Here is a 26,572-nt window from a genome sequence, read left to right on the forward strand (position 1 = left end):
TATAAATCATTAAGAGAACCAACATGCAGAGGAACAGGACATCAAAGTACAAATCAATGTTAGTTTAAAATGTGCTAATGGGATTTAAAACAAAATAAAAAACAATTTTGGCTAGTCATTGCTGATTATGCCAACGGGAGCAAATACAAAAATTGCCTGAAGCTTAGAGAATGAAGTTGTTAACTTTTATACTTGCTGATTTTGGAAAATTGACTGTGGTTTCACAGCTGGTTTGCCTGCTGGGTTGGCTGAGCATGTTCTCACCCTCCCTAACCCCATGCTGCCCCCAGCCCATGGATCAGTTTAGCAATATGTTTCATGGAAACACACCACAAACAAGAACTTTGGCTGAGCCTGGAGCAGCAAACTCAGCTACAACACACCGATAAGGACTTGGGGAGGTGACCAGGAGCAGTAACTCCTTGAGCTGACTGTGCTAACAAAGTCCCACAGTTGCAATGCTAAGAAACCAATCTAAGCATCTTGCATTGTAATGCAAGAGGAATGGTTAATCATCTGTTTTGGGCTGTCTCTTGGGATCAGAAAGTTAATGGAGAGGACGAAGTGATTTATGTACATATTACGTAGTACACAATGTGCCTGGACTATTACAGTGCTCTATGCTGATCCCCACCCCTCTCCAATATATATGTAATAAAGCCTTGAAACAAAGTTTTATATTCTACATGCCCCAAAGGATAATAAACGTTATCTGTGTTGTGCCACATGCGTGTCAGGCGCTTTAGAGAAAATATGAGAGTGCAGATATAAAAGCCAGAAATCAAGACATTACCCACTGATTTTTCCACTTGGAAAGGATGATTCAGCTGCCAAGATCTGGAACCTTGGTGTACTGATAAAGAAAATGTTGAAATATAATTAGAAGATAATTAGCCAGAAGGGATTGCTGTATCACAGGGAAAAAAAATGCAGGCTATGCCCCACAGAAGACAGCACTCCCTTCCACCACCATCCATCAAGCTCACTGAGGAGACGTGATCCCGTCCTAAGCTGGGAGTGCCTTTTTCATGTCAACAATGCTGTGTCCTGCTATGAGCAACACCCTAAGAAATGAACAGACATTTATTTATGTGAGAACAAAATATTACAAGAATGAGATCTTAAAAGATAAATGCAAGATTAAAGGGACTGGGTTGTATGTCCTAGTATGGAAATGGTAGGGCCTGGAAGAAAGTAAAAAAGACAATTTCCTACCTAGGAGGACAATGATCAATTTTTAATTTGCTAAGAATTAACATTAATTTTCAGCAAAGAAGGTTTTATAATGATCCAAATCTACCTACATGGATGCATAAGCAAAGGAAGAATACCTGAGGAACCTGATTTAGCCTGGGTCTATGAAGGATGCATTAGATCTTGGTTGTAAGGATGAAAGGGACTACTACAAGAAAAGAGAGGTGAAACTACAAGTGGTTTTAAGCTAGCCTGGTTCTGAGGCCAAAGTTAAGGTCATGAGAAATTTAATGAAACATCTCAAGTAAAGCATGTTCTCTCTCACCATTCTTCATTTTTTTGTCCATGCTGACATGCAGTTCTTCCTCCACAGAAGGAAGAGGCAGCAGCAGGAGGTGCTTGAGCCCCAGTGTTTGCTCCTTTTTGGTACACTGGTCAGAGGGCAATGAGCAGGGTCCCTCATACCTTCAGTACAGCATTGGAAGCAACTGCCATCTCATGGTATCACATCTGAGACTGAACTAGCTGGGACACTTCCATCTGCAATGGGCTGATAGCCAGGAAAGCTTCCCAGCAGCTTCCAGCCTGGGCTCCACCCCAGGGAGTTTCTGGAGGGGCTACAGAGTCCTTCCCATCTGCACACAGGAAAGTCAGTCAACACACGCTGGTAGCATTACTTTATTTCCCCTCCCAATTTATCCACCTGGCTTCTGAACTGCAGCTAATCCAAACAGTATAGGAGCCATTATGTACACATTAAGTGTTTACAAGTCTTGTCAGCATCTGAGGGATCCAAGTGCCACATTAAGACATCTGGAAAGCACAACATGCCAAGCAAAGAGAAGCCTTTTCTGAACCAGCACTTAGGAAACTAAGGTTGTTAATCCCTCTGCTCTTTCAAGAAAACAATGATCATGAAAGACGCTAGGGAAGATGCAGAGGGTATGTAAAGGCAGAGATCTTCAGCTTCTTAAGCCTCATCTGTTTCACGTAAAGCACTGATAGTAGAGCAGTTGAGAGCTGTAGCATGCAATGAAGTCTTCAGGAGGCTTGGATCCCAGCTGTGCTCCTTGGGCAAAATGAAGTCACAGTCTTCTTGTGTCCTCACCCTTTTCTCACAGGTGCATTTTTTGAGGCAGACATGCTCCACATCTTTCTTGCCTTCCTTCACTGCTGTCTTCAACATGCTGCAGATGTTCCCATCAACTTGTGTAGGAAAATACATATCCGGGAGCTTTGTCACGCAGATACCTTTGCATGAAGCTATTTGTACAAAATGCCTTCATCCTCACACCTCACAACATCCTCCCACAAACTGTAGAAGACACTAGGGAGGCCATAGAAGTAAGCTTCTTGCTTGGTCAGTTAAAGTAAATTTAATTGCAAGGTGCATCCATCAAAACCACAAAAATCAACCGATTTAAGGGAAAATTACAAAAAATAACATTACCAGTTTATTGTTTTAAAAACTGTTTTTAAATGTTTTGTGGCAGGTCCACCTTTAGCAGGTTAAACAATCAGAATATATTTACTTCCTTCAGATTGCTGGGGGGTAAAAAAAAGGCACAAACTTAAAGATGAGGGCTAAAAGAGGTCTGATTTCAGTTCTGTTTCTTCCCCATTTCATTTTGCAGAGGAAATCTGAACTTTTTAATTTGATGGATGAAATATGCACTGACATTCAAAATCAAGAATAAAGACAACAGTGCAAAGAAACTATTAATACTTTTTTTTGTTTCTTTTTCTCTTTCCTTAAGCCCCTGCCAACTACCTTCAAATTTTTTTCTATTATTATTTTGTACAGCAGCACAACCAATGTATTTATGTGAAAATCCCAGGACTTAGGAAACCAGTTTTTCACAATACCTATTGTTATGAAATAAAATTTATTTTCTGATTGATAGAAATGAGGGTTTTACTTTATTTGATGACAAAGATATACACGATTTTGACACATCCTCCTAAACAAGAAAATCTGAAAGATTTAACAAAAACAATTTCACCATAAGGTGCTTTTATTGCTGTTCTACATTAAACTTGAGGGAAAACCACATTATTTAACAAGCTAGTTAAACATACAGAACAACTCGGAGTCCAGACTTGCTCTGATATCACAGGTTATTTGACTTGAAAAGCAATTCCCAATATTGCTTGAAGTTTTTAGTGCACACATCCATCTCAGAAGACATCAATGGTAACAGTATTCGATCGCCACTGTTTTCAGCTTAGGCTGTGGGTACCTGAAAAATCCTTTGTGGTTTTTGTGCCACGGTACCAGCTAGAAGTTGTTGAAGATTGTACCAGAACTCATGGCATGAAGCTTCAAGAGATTATAATCTATTCTGTGACAGCCCCTATTTATTGAATACCAACACTTTCAGTTACACCATGCTAACTTGGTTTCAGTGAAAGCTCGAGCGGGCCATGCTTAAAAGAAACTGAAGTTTCCAACAAAAGCTGCTTTCTGACAGCTCTGATATGAGCTAAAGAATAAGGCCACTTCAACTTGGTCCATTTTTTTACTTTGGAAAAAAAAAAAAAAAAAAGAAAGAAAATTGTCAGTTAAGTTTGAATGTTACACATTACATAACCTTAGATACAATGCTTTTGCTAATACCTCACTGTAAGCACAAATTACCTCAGTTTATATTAGATGTAACATAGGCAATAAAGGTTCATAATGTTGTACCCTGAAAACTGCTGCTAGAAGGCAGACTGCTTTCTAATAGGTTCTTTGCAATGGGAAATTTATTCCTGGTGTTAGAACTCAAGCAGGAAGGAATTCCACTTTGCATTTAACAAATGACTAACCAGTATGGTTGAACAGCCATAGGTAGACTAAATGGTTAAGCAACAGTACAAAAATTGTAATAAAAACTGCACAAGTTGCCATAAGTACTGTTGCTTAACATGCCAAGTCTCTTCTACATAGTAAACACTATTTTCAAGTTGAGTATAAATCCTTTCAGCTGCTTTTAAGTAGCACATACACTATGGATACATTTACTTTTGTTTTCCTCCTAGTAAAAATAATTCATATTGTGCTTTTTGTGGCATATCTGTATTTAAGTATCATGTTTTCTTCCTTTGTTAATTATTTGGTTTTGGTGGGGAACTACAAAATAAATTTCCGGAGCACTTGTTATTAGAATAACCATTAAGCTTCAATAAAAAGTGATGCTGCCACTAAAAAGGCAGAGGATAAAAAAAATTAAAGCTTTTTATTAACTTATGACTAAAATCTACATATTCCACAAAGGTTATATACTCACAGCAATATTAGAAGACAGTACATTTGTCAGGATCTATTTATTATTGGCATATGCAATTTATTAGCCAGTTGACCTACGAGATATTTACCATAGGCAAACTAAATACTGTGCTTTTAAGAAACCTGTTTAGAAATGATTTGATGTTTATTTTGAACATATTTACAAAAAGGATTTTTATGTGTTAGCAATAAATAATCCCGATATTCAAAATGTCAGTGCTCATGCACACACCGACAAGATGGTTGCATGCTTAAAAATATTATTTACAGTACAGTCTCCTTCATAGCCCTCTCTCTAATAACAGCAGAAAGTGCATTTTCTTCCATTTTCATTCTTCTTTCCTTTTGTTTTGATTTAGTCTTGCTTCTGAGGGATACAGCCTTCCATCTCAACAACTTCTGGCCAGCCTTCATATTTGTTTGTATCCTTGTTGTTCTTTATATGCTGTAAATAGATAATATCATCCTACTGTTAATGTGAAGTCACTTACCCTGTTGCTTTACGCATGGCTTTAAAAGACACTCCTTTGTAATTATTTTCAGGAAACAGACGAAGAGATGATGTTAGTATTAACCTCTTGCGCTTTTTAAGTATCATCAAATACAACAGCCTCTCAGTACTCTCCACTGAAAGTTGAAAGTTGCTTGTTCAGACAAGTATATGCTAAAAACAGGTGAATCTGACTAGTGAAAACATTTTTAAAATTTATCATGGATGTTTATTCAGCAAGAGAAACAAGCAAGGAAAAGATCAACGCCAAGAAAACATAAACCACTAGGTTTAAGTTAAATAAGGACACTAAACTTACAGGGCAGATTTTATGAAAACTACATAAGGCTGAATTTTATTTATTTATTTATTTATTTATTTATTTATTTTTAAATTAAGGCTTTTCCAAGAAGCAACCACCTGCTGCCAGGTAAGATATTACTGCCTCCAAGAGTTTGCCATTGCTCCTACACTAGTTCCCACTCCCTCGAAAGTTGGCAAAAAAGAAAACAGGCTTGCTCTCCAAGTACAAAGCTACCATTACTGGTAATTAAAGGCAGCAATGATATATGTTGAATTGCAGCTATTAAAGTATGTGGATATGTTTAATTTCACAAGTTTTCCAAGGCAGCAGTAATTTCTGACAGAAGAGCAAAGTGAACAGCTGGGAACACGAACACCTTAACTACAACTAATCTGTCAGAGGTTAGCAGGTCTAAAAATGAGTGTTATGCAGTAAATTTTGAATTATCAGTTTAATTGAATCCATCAAAATGAATTAATCTAGTTATTGGGTTACTAAAACCCACCCACAGAGGATTTTTTTTTCTTATTTGTGAATCATGATGGAATTATTCTGCACATTTAAAAGGGGGAGACTAATCAAGAACAAATTTGAAAATAACACCGTGTGCCACTACTGCAATATCTAATTTGAACAAACTCAAGGCATTTATAAAACATTCTAAGCCTTTATTAATGTAAGCTGTTGAATTCTACTAAGTTATAGAATAACAGACCTGTTCAAATGGACTTTTAGTTTTAATTCCTTTTCCACCACAGAAGACCCAGTTGTCTCTAAAGCCAAGGTTAGTGATGGACGTGCTTCCCAATTCAGCAATCAGTTTCCGTGCTTCCTCATTAAGCCTTGAGCAAAACAGAGAAATTCGATATGTAAATAAAAATACACATTCTCAGAGCTTTCATTGTTCAATGCACCATTTAGCGTCAATCTGGTTAAATATAGTTTAAGTAAGCCAACACTGGGAAAGATCTATCTTTCAAAATCAGATAACGATAGTTTTGAAATAAGCTGATCTTATGAGCTCTGCTCTTTGATATTATTATCTCAAGCAACCAGCACACAAACCTATCAGTACACCAACAAAAGCCAAGAACCCTATATTTTCAAAATTTATACATACAACTCAAGGAATTTTAGCAATTCTCTCGGCAGCTAAAAAAAGTCAACCTTTAAAGTAAACACTGTTTTGCAGGCTCAAGTTGAAGCCTAGATAAAACACGAGCTCTCTTAGGTTAAAAGAATGGCCTAAATACACAAAAGAAGTTCTTGTTTGCTCAAGTCAATTAATTTAAAATTCAGAATGCTACCCCACAGCATGGATCAGTGCCTGTAAGTCTGTGTAGGATAATACAGAAGATAAAATTATTCTGTAGGAGACAAAACCTCCAAACAGCAGCTCTTTATTTCTTCCTACCAGTTACTATATTTGCCCGATTACCAAACATCACACACAACTTCTGATTATTACTACTTACTGAGATATAGTTACGTGACTCACCTTAACAAAAGTGATAAAAAAATGATTACTTAATTTACTTTGGAGGTTATTTGTACCACCCACGCTTCAAGTTTCCACAGCATTGGTGCAGCTTATACTTAAATAAAACCCACAACCTCACAATACAATTTTTTTTTTTTTTTAATCTTTTAAACGGGATTGTTCTTCATATTTTTAGTTGATTCCAAGCACTGGTATTTATGATTAATATCAAGTTTCAATGGCATGGTTTGGGCTATTTTTGCAATATTACTAACGAGTACTTCCTGGCTATCAGAAAGAATGGGTCTTCCTTTTTAGCTTTGAAAAAACACCAGCTGAGACACGATTATTGAAACAAACTTACTGTACTTATCTAAATATTAAAGTACAACAACAGTTGGAGATCCAGCCTTGTGATAAAGAAACATTAAATAGCTTTCTTCTTCCCAAAGTAGTGAATCTACAGACCCTCTCCACCATTTACTGCAAATACCGCTCATTTCAAAGTCAGGATTTTGTCATCAGAAAGCTACTCCTACATCAGAAATAAATTGTGGATAACAAATTGCATCAAAAGAGGAAAAAGAAAGAACATACAGAACCCATTAAAAAGTTAAATAAGTCTAAAACAGGAGAAAAAGAAAAAAAAAATCATTATTTTTCACTACAAAAAGTAATCCTTTTGACAGTATGACTTAAATATGGAATAATTCTTTAGATCTGTATTGAAACCCCAATACAAATTTCTACAGTAATTTTACTATCTATTCCAGATGATCAAAGTTGAGAAGGTTGGAAGATACTGCTGAAAGAGTACTAAAACCTCTTATGATATGTCTGTTGTCTAAATTGAACAGCTTGATAGTTGAACAGTTCCAAACTTTGAGGCCAACAAGCATGAGGCTCACACAGTAAAATCTCGGACCTCAAAACAGGAAGGGTACATGTAGACTTAGTAGCAATGATCTGTGAACATTTTTAACTACCACACTCTGTCTTGGAGTTGTTCTGATAAAAGTGCTGGATGAAACAGACCAATTTCCATCAGAGGGTGTGTCCTCATAGCCATGTCCCATTTGCCCTACACTGTCTTCTTATTGCATCAACACCTTTTCTCTGAGGGGTTAAAAAAATCAGCATTTATGATTTGCAGAAAACACTTGGGATATTTCTGCTAATATGCCTAATTTTATATTTTATTGTTTCTCTGTTGTTAGGGATCATGAAAGTATAGAAATAAATCTATGTAAATATCACATCGGGATCATTAAATGAATCAGCTGAAAACATAGTTTACAATCCCTTATCTTGAAAGAACAAAGCTTTATCAGAAGTGGTTGTGTGATAAAGAATTTTTTTTTCCCAGGTATAAAACAGCATTTAAAATGTTAAGCAATATTAACTGCATAAATCTATGACATACTTGGTTGCACCATCATCATATGTTCCCATTAACACTATGGTTCCATCCTGGATGGACTTAAGAAATTCAATAAATGGTGCCACATCTGGAAAGAGAACACAAAAAAACTCATATAAGCACCAATCATTAGATATATTATAATAACCTGCATTATTTATTTAATTTAGACATTGCTAAATTAATAATTATTATTATTTATAATTGTACTTGTACATTTATAACAAGATCATAAGTGTGAGGAAGATAAAATGCACAAGGAAGAACTCTCATTTTATATAAAGGGTTTCATCTATACTGTGTAAAGACATACCTGCTAGTGGGAACTACTCAGGAGAATGAGCAGGTGTGATTAAATGCACCATTCTCCTCTTCTCTCTCCCCATCCCCCTTTGTGTTTCTCTAAAGTGGCATTCTCCTCACAATTATAAAGGTTGAGGTCAAGCTTAAACCACCACAGCAAACGGAGCCTAGAGGGGGCACACACAAGCACATGCACACAGTCAGGTTGCTTCTCTCTAACCAGCTAGGATAACTGCACTTACCTCCTCCCCACATATCAAAGAATTTAGTGTCTAATGGTTCTCCTGTTTTACCTGAAGAAAAAGAAATACGTGGTTTAATGAAATAGCCAAAGGTACTTCACAGACAACATGCCCAATTCCTCTTAATGACTGTCAGAAAAAGTGCTGAAGACACTCTATAAATCAAGTACTTCTATCTTTCATGAAGATTTCTCCTTAAACACTACAGCCATTTGTGAAAAGCTAAGAGGGGGAAAAAAAGATAGAAGATGCAAACTGATTTTACTTCAAGTGAAACATAAAAAAACAACACAGAACACCCTCAAAAAAGAGCAATAAAGAAAATGCACTTAGCTTTCTTTTTTTTTTTTTTTTTAAAAAAGGTTCTTTTTGCCAAAAAAGAGTACAGTTATAGTTTGCTTTTAGTACCACATAGGAAGCAAGAAAGATCAAAATTACACTGCATGTTCTGCTACAAACTGGAATTTCTTAGCCCATGTAAACTTTTAGAATAAACAGAGAAGAAAGTGGGTATTGCATGTTCATCACCGTTTTTACTGCGCTGTCTACAACGTCAGTATTTGATGGAATGTAGAGTATAGTTTTTACTAGATACATCACATAAAATCTGTAAGACAAGGAGAAAGACTGGCAGCTATATAATACGGAACTGGGAGGTTTGTTTTTGAACAGACTGAGACAATTTAGGAGGGCAAAATAGGATTAAGTTAGTATTGTTCAAATCATGCATTAGGTGATGTAAACCTGAGTACAATCCAAAAATAATATGAATTTATATTGCTGTGAAATGACAAAGTACTATCTCGCTGCTACAAGAAATTGCTTCCTACATATAAAGGACAAAATTGTCAGTACTGACGTTCAGTTTAGCTTTCAAGCTGACACACAGGTAAATTTGTTAATGGAAGTTAAGAATCCTGAATATATAACATGGATGTATTTGGGAACAAGATCTCTATAAATGGAGTAATAGAATATACTGATTTCAAACTAGGAAATAATGAACTGTCTTTTTCATGTAGTAACACTGTTAAATAGGTTTCACTGAAAACAGTATGAGAAGAATTTGGTGTACAGAATTTTATTAGTGGTGGCAATATACAAATTCAAGAGACACACCATTAGAAAGTTATCTGATGTATCGCTAAAATAACGACAATGGAACTCCGCATTATTACACATTTTCAGAAACAAAAACGCTCTAAGTTTTTCTACTTTCAAACTGTATACTAACAAAAACATGTAAGTACCAAAATTTGGCATTATCTCAGTGTACATATGCTGAATACTGCCTCTTATCCTCCTCTTTGTATTTCATCATCCCTTAACAGGCCTTAAATTTCAGGAAGAATTTTAAAATGAAGACACTGCTCACTTAAACATCACTTACCATTGACCAAGGCCACATTTATTCCTCTGCCAACATTATTTTTAACTCCACTCATTAAACTGAAACAAAATAAACAATTTAATTTGTAATAGGACAATCTTCTGATATGTAGTATTTCAATTTTAAATAGGAACGATTAAATCATAAGGATGTGTATCTTAAAGACCATGTGCCCATGAGTACTTAAATGAAGCAAAGTCTCATACGTGCCTTTATGGAACCACTGAACTGAGAATGATAGATCTAATGTCCCTAATTGTACCCACTTAGCTTGAAAAAAAAGATGATTAAATGCTCAAAGTACGTGTGTATTAAAAATGCCAACAAAAGTAAAGTGCTATCAGTGCAGTTAAGGAAATTCCTTGAAGTTAAGGAGCCTGAAACATGAAGAACAATTTGAGGGGCTTAGCACAGTCACGTAACCAACATTTTATGCTTTTTTTTAAGCATAAGATGAACAAAATCGTTAATGAGTTTAAAAGTTACCTGAACCAAAGTATTTAAAATGAATACTGCAGCATCACAATACTAAACAAGAAAGTCAGTGTAGACAGGTTTCCAATGACAGATAAAAGTAAGTAAGTCCAAGGGAAATAGTCAATATATTGATGGGACTTTAAACAAAAAGTGACTATAATCTTGGAGTACCATTAGACATCCCAACAAAACCACCACAGTCTACGACAACAATTACTTGGCCAAACTCAGAGCAGAAAAGGAGCTCAGAAAGTACAGAGACACTGTGAAATGGCAGCTGTTCAGAGCTGTAAAGAAGAGCTAATGGGAATGTTAAGACTGTTAGCTACGGTGCCTTGGGCCATGGTGAGGGTACCACTCCAGTGAGAGGAAGCTCACAGATGATCTCATTATTTTTCACTGGCACTGTATGAAGATCTCTGTTCTACCTACAGGCCCTAAATATTCCAGCAGTTCCACTTTGAAGCTAGGACTAAAAACGTTAACATAAGCAAGGAGAAACAGGAATAAGGATTAAAACCCTATGAGGACAGTTAAGAAATCTTCAGCTCAGATTTAAGAAAGCATTTCAGCATAAGCATACTGGAGCATATCTCATCAATTCCAAACACACTAACAAATGTGTTAATTCCTTCCTGACCAGGGCTGCTTTGACTTCCCTAGCTCGCTCTAAGAAGGGGCTGGCAAGCTTGTACAACCCTTCTATCTTCAAAACTTTTTTCAGGTAACTTCTTTTGTGGCCACATGATTTTCAGGTCATGTCTGAGCAACTATTCAATGTTTCACAAGGACTGCATGCTTGCACACACCACTGCAACATCCCATACTAATTCATTACTCATCCCATACTAATTTGTTACTCACCCCATACTAATTTGTTACTCATGAGCTAGCAACAAGAAATGCTCTGTTACAAAGATGATGATAGAACCTTCCTCTCTGATGGTGTCCGTTGCACTTAGGATGAAGATACAAGCCAAAATTTAGATCAAATTCATACAGACAACACCGTATCTGGGACAGACTCAGTATCAGCGATTTCAGAGAGGCAGTGAATGCCCACTAGTTAATGGCAACTCTTTGTATGGTGACTTCAGTTTTATAGTAGTAGTAATCGGAGATGTGTGATTAGAAGAGGACTTGTAATTTTCTTCTAAAATATGGAATTCAGTTTTGGTCAGTAGGGAGTTACGGAAGCGTTTTAGCCACTGGAAGTCCATTACTTCTGTGATCACGTCATTTTCACATCATGTCTAGGCATCAATTCTAAGCAACAGAAACATATGGCAAATAGACTGAAAAGAAATAACAAAACAAAACCAGTGAAGTTCTGAACGCATTCCTTTGGTCATAGAAGATGGACTTTAATTTACCAAAAAGACTAAGAACTTCATTTAGTTTTTAACTACAATTCTCAGTAAATAAACACAAGTCAAAAAACTTCCAATACTGGGTTAATTAGGCACTGAAAAACCACACACACCTAACAGCTATGATGGACTTCAGATACCAAAAAAATCCTGCAAATATGAATACCAGAAGTAAAATAATTATTAATGGTGGATGCTGTAAGATTCTGCTATATGGCTACTGCAGCACAAACATGGAACTGGCTTCTTTACAGAAGAAAAACTGCATGGAGAAGTTGCTAGTAAAGCAACTCTATAACTCTTTAACTCTATTGCTCCTTTTAAACCCATCACATAGCAACCACAATATTTTACAATACTTTGACAATGACTGCAGGATATATTTTTTTAGTTTGTATTATGTCCTTCCAATACAGAAAAACAAGACCACAACTGAACATCTACAGAGCAGAGCTCCCACCACAGTCCAAAATATCTATACAATACAAAGGAAACACTGAGCACTTAAACGCACTCCCAATTACACTAGCTTGTGTAATGACACCCTTGTTTAATACAGAGCAAAAACCTATGCTGTAAACATTACAAACAATTTATGAAACCTTGTTCCTGCTTCTGTGTCTTGGAAGCACAAGGAAGAATATCAAGAAAAATTCAGCAATCCCGACTTAACCAGAAAAAGGCGTTTTGCAGGATTGTCAAAAACATCACTACAAAAAGAGCTACTAAAAATAAAGTAAGTCCCTTCACAGTTCTGAGACACTGCTTTACACACCTGAGATAGCTTGTGTGCTGTCACAAATACTAGTGGGTGTAATGTGAATGCTTTCTCACAGGAGGGCAGTAGTTTACCAGTTTTAGAATTCTTCCGAAAACTCACAATCAAGAAATGATGTCAGCTTTTGAACGAGAAGTCAAATGTATTATGAACAAAGGAGAAGATAATATAAAATTAATCAATCCTGCTGACGGACACTTCAATAGACTTCAAAAATCCTCCTCAGAAGGAATTAGCAAAGCTTTTTTGCCAATTGAAACAGAACTTAAGACCCCAATAGTAATGCAGTAAGTTGTGCACTAATATTAAAAGAATAGAGGATTTCTTGACAGTCGCTATTTTTCATCACTTGCTTCAACGAAATATTCATATTGTTGTTCATGTCCCCCCCAAAAAATCTCTCCTTAGTTAACCAGTAAGCAAGACACTTAAAAAGCCTACAGTCCTGATGTTAAAATACTACTTGCAGTCTCATAACTTTTCATCAGTGAATCACCCTAAATCTTTGCAGATATTAAGCTTCCTAGCAACCAGGCTGAGATGCTGGCAAATTTTGGAACATGAACAAAAAAAATCTCTCTGCAGGGAGACTGGATAAGATTTTCCAAGGCTGTAAAAGGAATGAATGCTATGAATGAAGAGAACCAAGCAGCTAGAAATAGTTTTTTAGATCACATAAAAATATTTAATTTTATTTTAATTAGAGAATAAAGTGATGGAAAATATAATCCAATACTTACAGATTTTACAGACCTAAACACTAACTGATCGCTTATCCTATTTATGAGTTTTGCTGTTCACAGAAATGTTGCCATTTGCTCTAGAATTAGTGCTGACTGCTGTGTGTGCTATCTGTACCACCCTGTACTTACATAGCATGGGCTGAGAAACAGCTAAACTGGGGTAGTTTAAATGTAGATGGAAGGCAAAGGCTGATTATTAAAAAAAATGTATTTATTACTTCTGACAATGCTAACAGCATGTCTTTTCTGCCACATGACATTCAAAATTGAGTGGATAGATTATATCATACAAAATGGCATGCTGTGGGTGACAATGAGCAGTAGCAATCTAAGAGCAAAGAAACAGAGTCTAAAAATAAACATTAATATTCTAGTTATAAGGATTACCCAAAGTTATTCAGTTGAATACTCTAGACATAATATTGTTAACAATACTGTGTTGAAAATACTGTTATTAGAAATACGGGGCTTGAACAATTTTTCAAACAGTTCCTTTCTTCAACGAGGCTAAGTGCCAGGTCCTGCACCTGGGGCACAACAACCCCATGCAGTGGAACAGGCCTGGGGAAGAGTGACTGGAAAGTTGCCTGGCAGAGTAGGACCTGGGGGTGCTGCTCGACAGCCAGCTGAACATGGGCCAGCAGCATGCCCAGGTGGTCAACCAAGGCCAACAGCATCCTGGCCTGCATCAGAAATGCCAGCAGGACCAGGGAAGTGACTTAGCTCTGGTGAGATCATATCTTGAGTACTGTGTTCTGCGTTGGGCCACTCACTACAAGAAGGATATTGAGTTGTTTAAGTGTGTGCACAGAAGAACAACGAAGCTGGTGAAGGAAGTAGAAAGCAAAGACTTATGAGGAGTGGGCTGAGGGAACTGTGGTTCTTTAGTCTGGAGAAGAGGAGGCCAGGGGGAGACCTCATCACTCCCTGCAACTACTTGAAAAGAGGCTGTAGTGAGGAGGATGTCGGTCTTTTTTTCAGCTGACAAACAATACAACACAAGGAAACAGTCACAAGTTCCACCAGAGTAGGTTTGGATTAGACATTAGAAAGAATTTCTTCAGGGAAAGGGTTGTCAAGCATTAGAATAAGATGTCCAGAGAAGTGGCAGACTTCCCATCCCTGGAGGTACTTAAGAGAAACGTGAACATGGCACTACAGTACATGGTTTAGTGATGGGCTTGGTTGTTCAGGTTGATGGTTGGATTAGAGGTTGAAAAAGACCTTCAAGATCGTAAATGACTCCAATTCATTTCACAGTTCAATTTTTCAGTTTAATTAATCATGCTGATGGTAACTAACTACAAATCTTTAAAACATTTTTTCCTTTTGAAGAAATGTGGTAAAGAAAAGTTGAAAATATGTTCTGTCTCCAGTACAACATAACCAGATAATTTAAAAGATGACTTGCAAAAGACAATCCACAGCAGTTTTAGCTGATTACATTCAATTAGAAGTACAAAGAGTAATTACTTAAAAAGACAGTTGTGTACTGAATTACAATTACAGACACAAGAACAAGTTACTTGGAGGCAACACTATATCTGACTGCGTGAAGTCTCACTACTCCAACAGTCTCTAAACCTAAAATAAACGGTTAGCTATCTTGCATGTATTAAAATTGCATATATTTCAGCATTTACTGCAGAGTATTAAATGTGTTTCATCAGAGATTATACTTCATTATAACTTAATTTTTTCATGTGGTCATACTGTAGGCAAAACAAGATCTGCAAAGAATCACTTAAATCAACGATTTTGTGCACAGAGCAATCCAAGGCAAAGGTTGAAAGAGGTATTTTAAGACAACAGGTAAAAGTACTTACACATTATCTTCTACACAAATTTTAGGTCCAACTACATTTGCTGCTCCACTTGCCATTTTGAACGCAAAATGCTTTTCAGGACAAGCTTTAGAGATCCCACATTTGTATCTTGGAGGTTTTGTGGCTTTCAAAAGAAAATAAAACAGGATTTTAGAGAAAATCAGGAATTTAGGAAAATCAGGGAAAGAGGAAAATTACTTTCTGATTGCATTTGAAGTGTAATTAAGACTTTCCAAACTGAAAATTCAACATTCTTTCTACTATTAGTGAAAGCAAGTCACAGCAGTAACACATGCACATGAATACTCACAGCGTGCAGCTGCATCCAATGCTGATCTAGCTGAAATGCAAACGAAAGTTTTACAAGATGTTACTATTAAAATGTCATCTGCTATAAAATATCCTATAAATTTAAAACCTTTCAATGCTTCTATAAAAATAGATTGGTTGAAATGAAGTATCAAATACATATGAAAACTATGTTACAATATAAAAAACATTAATCTTTACATGGTAGAAAAATGAAAATAGTCAGGGAACACATTTAGAAGAACTATCTTAATTTATGGATTGCTGATTAAAATAAAAAAAAAAACAGAGATAAAAACTCAGAGCCACCAGGAATCTGTGGAGGGTGGGTGCTGAAGTGAAAATAATTCCTGTCTTACAACAGTATTTGAGCCTTTCAAAATAAGTGCTACAAATCAGAACCTTCACAAGGATGTGATTCCTTTCATTCAACCCTGTAATTCTGCAGTTTAGGTGTATTTGAACCCTATTTTTCATGACTCCCTTTCTCAGGATGGGAAAGGACAGCACACATATCTACAGTTCATCTGTAATACGTAAGGACACCTCTCTTCAGTAATTATTAATGATGCCACTGGTGACCGGTTCAGATGTATGACCACACTGCAGTAAGCTGAGTTATACAGCATGAACCCTATCCATGTGCCCAAACTGAAAAGTCCCTTTCAAGATAAAGTTGGTTCAAAACAAATACCCTTAATTTTACATCATTTAAACTGGTAATTATTTTCTGCACAGAACTCAGCACATCTGAAATGTTTTGATTATTGCACATGGCAGTGTAACTACACAAACAAAAAAATCCCACCCAAAGCACAGAATTTTAAAGTGCATAAGCAACAGAAAGGCAGAGTGCAGAATTCCCGAGACATCATTCAAGTCACAGAGTTTACAAACCCAGACTGTGACTGTAATTACCAGCAAGAAAAAAAAAAAAAAGCGGTAAAAATGTGTGCATACTTGGAAGGTGAGAGAATCAAACTGATTAATGAAGTAGGTTAAATATTTCATATGGACAATAGTATTAAAATACTCAAAATTCATAAGAGCTTAATTCAAGCCTACAGTAAAAGAATATGCTATTCTTGATTACGGCTCAAATAACTATTAACAGATGGTTGCAGAAAACAGGGACTTATCACTTACCAAATATGTGTCCTAAGTTTGCTTCCATTTTTATTTCCAACACTTGAGATATGACATAAAATGTCAATAAAAATATTGCTACAACTACCACCAACTTCGCAGCACCTATTCAGAAGTGGAGAAAAAAACAGTTTTTAAAAAAAAAAAAATATCTGTAAATGACAATAATAAGTTTATCAAAATCAACTACATGTGAAATTTGTATAGTGTGACATCAAGAGGAATTCAGAAACACAATGAGGAATTGTGGACTCACCAAACAGTAATCTGCACAAAAAACAACATAATGATGTAAGATGCAACTGAGCCACTTCACCAGGTTGCTACACCAGACGTACCCTGCTCTCAGCCATGAAAACTCACCTTGTTCTTTCTCCAATCTTCACGCCTCTCTGACATCATGGTTTACCAACACACCTCAGCAGCCAGGAGAAACCACATACTTTTCTGTGGAAACCCAGCTTAACAAGATGAACTTAGCTGATTTTAGTGGCTGCTGTCCAAGTGGGAAGTCCTGCCCTCTCCATCCCACTTCCCTGTTCTTAGCCCTGTGTTTGCTTCTCACTGTTCACGAATACTCCCTTTCTTTTTTCCCCCCTCAGATTGAGATACCTCAGTTTTAACAAATAAACCAGAGTGAGGGATTAGGAATCTGCTGATATAACATAGCTTGTCTCCCTTGGTCAGTCAGGCCTGAGCATTACGTAAAAATAACAATAAAAAAAAAATTACAGGCCTTCGACAAGAGTTAGAAAACTTTAATGATCTTAAAAAGTAATAAAAAGCAGTTCCTCACCCCTGCCCCTTTTAATATGTTATGGTCTCAGATGGCTTGAAATTTTAACAAGCTTAACTTACTCCAGTGCTGAGCAGTCAAGCCACCTCCAAGAAAAAGAGCTGGAAGAACACAACCACAGCGATTTAAATCTGAAATGGAACCCTGCCATTTTCTAACATCATTTTCAATATATTTTAAAAAAATCTGTTCTTAGATTCTTGTAAATTAATGACTGTCAGAAATGTTAGGTGAGGAAGTGTCTGCTTTATCTCACCTTCCTGTCTCACCTCAGTATGTCAAACTGTTTGAAAGAAGCAATACTATGGCACACTTTTTTCTCAGATGGCCATCCAAATAAACTGTTCAGAAAAAAAAAATGCACTCCTGCAATCTTAGATGAGGCTGTTCAGAAAAATTTAAAATAGACAGATTACTCAGCCTTCAGAAGGATGAAAGTTGTTAATCAATCCTTCCAAAGGCTAAAAAAGACAGAAGAAGAAAAAGACTTTGTTTGCTTGCAGTTTGGACTTCCTCTCCCATTTCACATGTGTGAGTTTATACACACTACTATGTTGGAAAACACAGATAGAAACTTAATTTAAAAACATTACACTGAAGCTCCAAAGATAAATGCATTTGAAGGGAACAGATGATTGGAACATAAATTAAGAAGTGGAAAAGAAAGGGCTTCAAAGCAACATTTGCTCAAAAAGACAAGATGGTACCAGATTTTGGAATGAGTCACATAGCAAGTGGTAATTGAAAAGCATGAGGTTTCAGTACATGGTAGGCGAGATGAACAAGTACTCGGTATGAGTATTAACCTTCCTCTCCATCTATAGTCTGACCCTTCCAACTGAATTTTAAGTGCTCCCTTTAAGTGGGAGGTAAGAAATCTCCTTGAATATTCGTGTAGTATTTGAACCAAAACAAACCTGTTTGCTACAGGTTACACATTCTGTATGAACTGTCATAACTTTGTCTGTAGGTTTTGGTGACAAAAGTAGTTAGCTGGAAGACAAGAAGAGGTTGGGGAAAGTCAACCATCTTCCAGGTGGTTTGGCAGTCTTCTAAAAATCACAGCATTCTCCCAGTTCTTTATCAGCTTTGCTTTAACAGGTTGCTCACAGTTATACTTACTGATATTCTGTAAGTACACTGAGTAACAACAACCTTAAAAATCAGGACTAGTTTAATTCATCAATAACATTAACATGCAACCCTCTTGGAAAAGAGGATGTCACTGTTTCCTAGGAAAGCCAAAAGGTGATCCTTCTGCAACACAACCACCACTACCACTTTTGATTAAAGTGCAGTGCATCAGAATGCAAATCCTGCTCAACTGCCACACAGATGTAGCAGGCTATTCTACTGCAACAAAGTGTCTAAAATAATATTTTCTTATAGTATTATTTTTTAATAACAGCTGTACCTTCTGTCAAGTCAAATCACCTTCTCAAACACTGTACTGAAGTAACACACCTCTACTAAAGGCTTTTTATAGCTTTCAACCTCCTCATCACCATTCAGGAAGCCACTACGTTGTAGAGGTGCATGGAACTTTTTGTTGCAGCGTGGGACAGAGAAGAAATTACATAAGCCATCAACTGACCATTTCCTTGCTCCTTCATCATCTTACAGTTAGCAGCCAAGTTAGATCACATCACGATATCTTAAACTGTCACTGCGGATCAGCTGAAGGAAGTGTTGTAACCAGCTGTTTGCTTTTAAACTATCACAAATTCCAAAACAGGTTCCGGTTAAATAGAATAGCAATGCTTGTTCTGCCAATTATGCTTATTTTAAAACCTTATATTATCATCACAACTTGTTACTGCTGTCTACAGCTTGTTTCACAACTGACAGAAGTCCGATTTCAGCACGCATGCTTACCTGCTATTCTCATCTTTAATCTTCAGCCAGGAAATGATACTAATGCATTCAAAAAGCCACCTATGGGGGGAAAAAAAAGCACACCATTGCAATTACAGCCAAATTAGCACTTTTATGATGAGTTAACTATAAAAACAGCGTGGATTTTCTAACCAGTAGTGATGATTGCACAATATAGTTAAATCTTCACGCTAACAGTAAAGAAGATTCATGATGGATCTCTGATGTATCACTTTCATTTGTTACTCCATGAAACAAGCCATCTTAAAACCATTACTTTCATTTCATCAAATCAAAAAGCCAGCAATTGATCTGCATTGCTCCAAAATCCTATTGACTTTTTGATGTTAAGTTGCTATTTGGTAACCTAACATAACAAACCATATTAGAGAAAAGATATAAGCACTTGGTTCTTTGGGATAAGGCATTCAATGGAACTGCAAGACCCACGTATTACAGAAATGCAGTAACACATCTGTCACTCACAGCAGCATCCAGGAGATTCACGTTATGGCTAACGGTGGCAGAAGCAACAATGCTAGAATTGACTATTTCAGGGTAAGCTAAAAATCATTGCCTAGAAGCAAAAGCCACGTAAGTACTCAAAAGTTTTTTGTTAGAAGAGCTTGCCACCGCATGAAGTCAAAGATGCCACAGCCTACATGGGCTCTCCTCAAAGACTACCACCACCCCCTCTACCTTCTCAGCATCCCTTGGGCTCTGCCTACAATAGTGCTGCTGCTCTCTGGGTGATAACACTGTCCTCAGCCACACTAGGCCCAAACCTCACTGAGCTGGGGCATCTTCTGTGCCAAGCCTCCCCTTACTCCTGATTTGAGAAGCACAAAGCAAAGCAGCTGACCACTGGGCACCCACGGTGCTGACGTGGTATCTGAGCAAAGCACATATGGCGAACATCGTATGGTCTTGTGGTCTGTCACGGTAGCCTACCACAGGGCCATTAGAGACACTGCAATTCCTTTTACAATATTTAGATAGTTTAAGCATGTAAACATTTATTTTTTAATGAACCAAAGTGAGATTTTGGTTGGAAGCAGAACAGATCAGGTAGCATACTCCATCTCCTCTGTTATTATGATCATAAGCAAGGAGAGCTCTTGGTTACTTTCAGAAATCCATGAGGCATTCAGACATGGAACACTCTGTAATAGTAAAGGAAATCTGTTTCTGAATTTGCATTTTCACAGAATCACAGAATTTCTAGGTTGGAAGAGACCTCAAGATCATCGAGTCCAACCTCTGACCTAACACTAACAAGTCCTCCACTAAACCATATCCCTAAGCTCTACGTCTAAACGTCTTTTGAAGACTTCCAGGGATGGTGACTCCACCACTTCCCTGGGCAGCCTGTTCCAATGTCTAACAACCCTTTCGGTAAAGAAGTTCTTCCTAACATCTAACCTAAAACTCCCCTGGCGCAACTTTAGCCCATTCCCCCTCATCCTGTCACCAGGCACGTGGGAGAACAGGCCAACCCCCACCTCGCTACAGCCTCCCTTGAGGTACCTAAAAAGAGCGATAAGGTCACCCCTGAGCCTCCTCTTTTCCAGGCTGAACAAGCCCAGCTCCCTCAGCCGCTCCTCGTAGGACTTGTTCTCCAGGCCCCTCACCAGCTTCGTTGCCCTTCTCTGCACCCGCTCGAGCACCTCGATGTCCTTCTTGTAGCGAGGGGCCCAAAACTGAACACAGTACTCGAGGTGCGGCCTCACCAGAGCTGAGTACAGGGGGACGATCACTTCCCTAGCCCTGCTGGCCACACTGTTTCTTATACAAGCCAGGATGCTGTTGGCCTTCTTGGCCACCTGAGCACACTGCTGGCTCATATTCAGCCGACTATCAACCAATACTCCCAGGTCCTTCTCTGCCAGGCAGCTTTCCAACCACTCCTCTCCCAGCCTGTTGATCTGCTTGGAGTTATTGCACCCCAGGTGCAGGACCCGGCACCTGGCCTTGTTGAACTTCAGACAGTCAACCTCAGCCCATGGGTCCAGCCTATCCAGATCAGTCCAGATCATTTTACTGCATAAGTGATTGCACTTACTGCAGTAAAAAACTATTGGCATTCACTGATGACGCTGCATCACCTACACTAAGGCTGAACTTGAAAACATGTAAGAAATCATCACTTTAATTGCAGTAGCTGTCCCACACCCACCTATCACAAAAACTGCAGCATCCCTAATGCTCTGTGCTCCTATATCGTGATTCTGAAGACCATCAAAAATACTATCTTTAGAAATTATTTGAAACATGAACAAAAAGTCAGAAAACACAAATCATTTGAGAAGATCATCAAAACCAAATGCAGTAGTTCTCAGTGTCTATGCCAGGGAGGAAAACCTGATATTATACAAACACAGGAGGGAAAAAGCAAACAAACAAACAAACAAGAGATCAAGTATAGAAATATTTATATTCCATGAGAATTTGAAAAATAAGTATCAATGTAAAAACTGAAGAGCAGACAAGCGTCTTTGAATACTAAGGTTATACAAGGGAAATTTCATAGCATACTATGGACGCAGTATATCCATTTTATTTATGCCCACATATATTCTATATTCTACAGCCACTGAATCTTCTTCCAGTGGAAGACTTATTGTATAAAAAGGTATAAAAGGACCATGACGGGGCATTTTACATATGATATACAATGCCTTACATCTATAGGCCTGCACAAGCAGAACCCACAACATTCATCTTGCTTCCATTTCTGCAGTGATGTTACACTGTTAGGGAAACGCCTTCAAGCAACAAGACAAATGATTAAAATCAGGGCCCAACTGATATTAGAAACTCATTTAAAAGTTCACATACAGAACTCTTCTAAGCTCTCTTCTCTTCTCCCCACCCCCCCAAAAAAAAAAAAAAAAAAGAAAAAAAAAGAACTAGCTCAGACTCAGATGCACAGAACCGGCAGCAACAACATTCTTTCAAATGCTTTAGAAATTAGCTTAAAATCCCACCACCACGAAAACAGACTAAAATAAACTAAAAAGCATCACCACTGTTTTTGTCCTCTTTGACAAAACATCCCAATCAAGCAAGGACAGTAGAATTACAACCGAAATATCTTGCAGCCTTACAAACATCTGATAATGTAAGTAACCACTTCATTACTATGTTAACAGGATTTATTTCTGCTGGGCAGCCAACAGGGCCCTTATTTACCATGTTTAGCACCCAAAAGGTGCAGCCTACACGAGGATGCACAGGCGGGTGAGTAAAGCAGATCCCTTTACAGAAGTGAGAGACAGGGGAGCACCATGAAACAGGCAACAGAAGGGATCAACAGCTCTATAAATGGGGGTTTGGGGATGCACTGTAGTGCACGACTGTGAAACGTGGAATTTGTTTTTCTTCAGATTTTCCTCAGTGCAGAACTCATCAGTCCATCAGGCAAGGTACAAAACTGGGATGGTGGAAAGATACCAATAAATCCCTCACATGCGGTACCGAGTTTCCTGAAATAAAAAGGTATCTGCGGAAGAACGTAAAACCAGTGCTTTCAGATGCTGGTTTTTCTCTGCTTCATGAGAAAGGAAGTTATTATTTCCCAGAGTGGTGTATTGGAGTAAGGGGTAAAAACTGCAAGTTTACATCTACCATCCAGGTGTCCCAACAGAATAAACTCTAGTTATAAATGGCACAGTCACATCTCTGTACTTGGCACTCCCCCACAAGATGGGCACCACTGTGATTTTCCCATATTCCACTAAATTTCGAATATTCCTACTTTATCAAAAGGAATCCCGTGCAACTTGTAATGGTGCCAGACGAACACGCTGTCCTCTTCCTATGATCCCACTCAGCACTAACGGTGCAGATGTGTCTTCTCTTCACAACAAACACATCTGTTGAAGACTTTTTCCTCTTGTAAGGTCTACATGACATTACACTTCAGCCAAAACCAGGCAGTCAGCACAGCTATGAGGATAAAAATCCAGCATGTAAAGGTGAAATATTGAACGGTACAAAACATGAGGGGTATGCTTTGTTACTTAAAGTGATGCAAAATTTCTCTCTGAACTGACAGAGTATGATGTGCTCACTGAAAAAAAATAGCAGAGAAACAGCAACTGGGCAGGAAGTTGGTTCTGCCGTATCTGCGAGTTTAGAAACCTCTTCCTTCAGCACAGAGCAGCACATGGCTAACTCAACCCCTCTAGAGTAGGAACAAGAAGATAGCTCACTGAACTGGAGAAGCTGAGAACTTACAGGTTATAAACATTTTCTGAATGCCGGCATTTCGTTGACCAGCTCGCTGCATGGAGCTGCGCGTCCATCCATGCAGAAGAGAGCTATTTATTCTGGCTGCAAAGTACTAGGGAGTGGGTTTGTGGAAAGACAGTTGGGAGCTGAGGTTACTGGTTGCTTTTTTCTCCTCCACACCCATCCTTGTGGATTGCACTTTGACCCACGGCAGGGGCAGTTTCCAGATGTTGTGATTTCCAGTGCCAAAGCCTTCCCAAGCAGCAAACTCTACAGCAGCAAAAAAAAGCCAGACAAAGCTTGACATAACGGAAGAAACAAACATGAAACAGCAGCTTACAGAAAAAAGGAAGAGAGAAAAGCACCTTCTCCAACTTCATTTTATTTTACCACTCACTCGGTTTCAGCCTTCAGTGGATTTCTGGTTTGCTGCTCCACTGCTTGATTAACTTGGGTGGGGATGACAGACACAACGCAAATCCGATGAGCTCAGAATATGTATCAACTTAGCTACTGCATACGTGCTTTTATATAAGAATGCTAGCTTCGGTCAGTGGAGCAGCAGATAGCTGTTTTCAGAAGTAACACACCTCTCTTGAGGAAAGTCTGCCAGATACTCCACACGTGGAAGCTACAATATAACTTTATTTAGGAAAATGATCAGCTTACATTCCTGCCAAACAAATTGTCATTGTGCTTTATTAGCTGATATACAGTTTCCAACATGCAAATTGGATTCTTTCTGTGTTCATGTATTAGATATGGTAATCATATCAAGCAAGCTGTTTGCTTCCAAGAATCAGGGTGTAAGAGGAAACAGTGTCAAGTACAGCAGTCGTTAAAATACGAACAAACACATAGAGGCACGCTGACAACACTGAATGAAGTCCAGGTTTCTGTACTGAGATGAATTCAGTTCAGTCTGGTCAATTCTTTATCAGCCCTGCTCAATGCTCTTGCCCAGAGACAAGTGCTGTGGAGCGCATGATGCAGGGTACATTTGTGCACAGCCTCTGCCCTACTTACTGTGTTTTAAAGCTTTGGCCATTTGCAGTCTACTGCTGTTTTTAAGTCTTTGTTGTTGTTGTTGTTGTTTTGTTTTGTTTGTTTTTTAAACAGGATTGCAATAAATGTTCTTTATGAATAATACGAAACAAATCAGTCTACTTCATTCCCATTTCTATTAGCAATTTGATAACGGGTGTAGATAATATTTATGAAAGACACAAGAAAACAGAGATGAGAAGCAAGAATTTAGAAGGTCATGATAATTTTGAATTCTGAGCATAGTTGATTAGAAGAAGGTCCAAATAAATCAGCAGTGGTATTTAACAAACCAGAAAGCACAATTCAAAAAGGACATCAAGTGCAACTAAAGAGGCAGCAGTAAAGAAAAGGATCTGAGGGAACATAGCAGCTAATATTAGGGTCGATGATGTGGGACTGCTGCAAAAACGGAACTGCTCATCGCGAACCGCACCAGTAGGACTGCTGTGTGCTAAACAAAAAGCAATTATTGTGCTGTGCCTACGTGCCATCTAGACTTTTCGTTGAGACCCCGTATGTATTTTTGTCTAAATTTATCTTAAAGCATAATCCCCAAATGGCAGAGTCTAGATAACCATTACGTGACCTAAATAAAACAACTAAAGGGCTAAAAGAATTGGGTTTGCTTTGCAAGGAAGCATGACAGCGAAGAGAGGAACACTGAACAGGCACCCTTGTCTCTTACCACCAAGGTAGAATTTAAAAACTGTTTTAAAAGATGCTGAGATGGACTGTATTCTTAATATCCACCCACTGCTGTCTGCCTAATTGTAGACAAAATGATTAAAAAAAAAGTCCTAACTACAAGGAAGAACAAGGAAAAGAAGATTGTGAATCATCAAAGAACTCCAGAGAACTGAGAGAAAGGCTTCCATAACCAAGGTAGTCCACGAGGCACGAGTTAATGTCCCATTCACTATCACCCCCATATTTCTATCCGCTTATATGCAAATCTGCGCACAGATTTAAGTAATAATAAATGTGTATCAGCTTGAGATGCTTTGAATTAAATTCAGATGGATTTTTTCTCTCCCCTAAGCAGTACTTAGAAGATTGTAAATTTTTGAAAATGGTCAAATAACATTATCCCTCTTTTTATCTACTACATCTGTCAATACACAGAGCATTACCAAGCATATCTCAATGCTATCTATAGTGTTACCAAGTACACTGAATGACAATTAGATAAGCTTTCAAAATTGATTAGTACTACAGAAAAAAAAAACAAAACGCTTGAGTAGTTTTTGTTTCTGAGCCACAACTAGATTAGGGTAGTGTTTGCTTTCTGCAGCACAGACCGCCTTCCTCAGCACTCAGCAGAGGCACGTCTTTTCTGCCAGAAAAAATAGAAGAAAGCCATTTTACTTTTTCATATCTGGCAAAATTCAACCAGTGAAACAATGCTTTGTTTAATCCAGCCTCTGTTAATAGGTATTTCAGTCTGCTGTCTTCAAGCAGTTCTGAACGGTGGTGGTTTTCTACCCAAAATTACAAAGTGATTTACACAGTGAATCTGATATTTCAGGGATAGCGTTAGCTATTCTTATCTGAGCCCTGGTTTTAAACCAGTGGTTGAGCCAACCTGAATTATACGCCGTGAACCAAACAGCTGAGACTGTAGAAATCATTCCAAGTCTAAATTGGAGAAGGAATCCAAGCTTCTAGTATAAGTTGTATTTAAGTACGAGATGCATTTCCTTACCAAGATGATTGCTTATCCTTCTGCTAGAATAAGGACAGCTTTTCTGCCACCTTTACAAAATTAAATGAATTTGAAACTGAACTTAGAGCACTGAGTGGCAGACATTGAAAAGCATTATATCTTCAATAAGTAACTACTGAGTTTCAATTTTACTGTATAATCATGCACCATTTGTG

General features: G+C 37.9%; 1 protein-coding gene across 1 annotated transcript in view; it reads right to left on the bottom strand.

Moving 5' to 3' along the window:
- Positions 1-3,045: 3,045 nt before the first annotated feature.
- FAM3C (FAM3 metabolism regulating signaling molecule C) overlaps positions 3,046-26,572 on the bottom strand; it is a 30,679-nt gene continuing 7,152 nt past the window's right edge. The window contains exons 2-10 of the mRNA XM_084285314.1: positions 19,415-19,474; positions 16,744-16,848; positions 15,599-15,628; positions 15,289-15,412; positions 10,095-10,153; positions 8,705-8,755; positions 8,163-8,247; positions 5,975-6,101; positions 3,046-4,910 (exon numbers count right to left, since the gene is read on the bottom strand). Of these exons, the coding sequence (XP_084141440.1) occupies positions 4,821-4,910; positions 5,975-6,101; positions 8,163-8,247; positions 8,705-8,755; positions 10,095-10,153; positions 15,289-15,412; positions 15,599-15,628; positions 16,744-16,848; positions 19,415-19,427 (684 nt within the window). The 5' untranslated portion in view covers positions 19,428-19,474 and the 3' untranslated portion in view covers positions 3,046-4,820. The remainder of the gene's footprint in view (positions 4,911-5,974; positions 6,102-8,162; positions 8,248-8,704; positions 8,756-10,094; positions 10,154-15,288; positions 15,413-15,598; positions 15,629-16,743; positions 16,849-19,414; positions 19,475-26,572) is intronic.

The sequence above is a fragment of the Netta rufina genome, assembly GCF_964035555.1.
Source record: "Netta rufina genome assembly, chromosome: 1".
In the NCBI taxonomy this organism is placed as follows: Eukaryota; Metazoa; Chordata; class Aves; order Anseriformes; family Anatidae; genus Netta; species Netta rufina.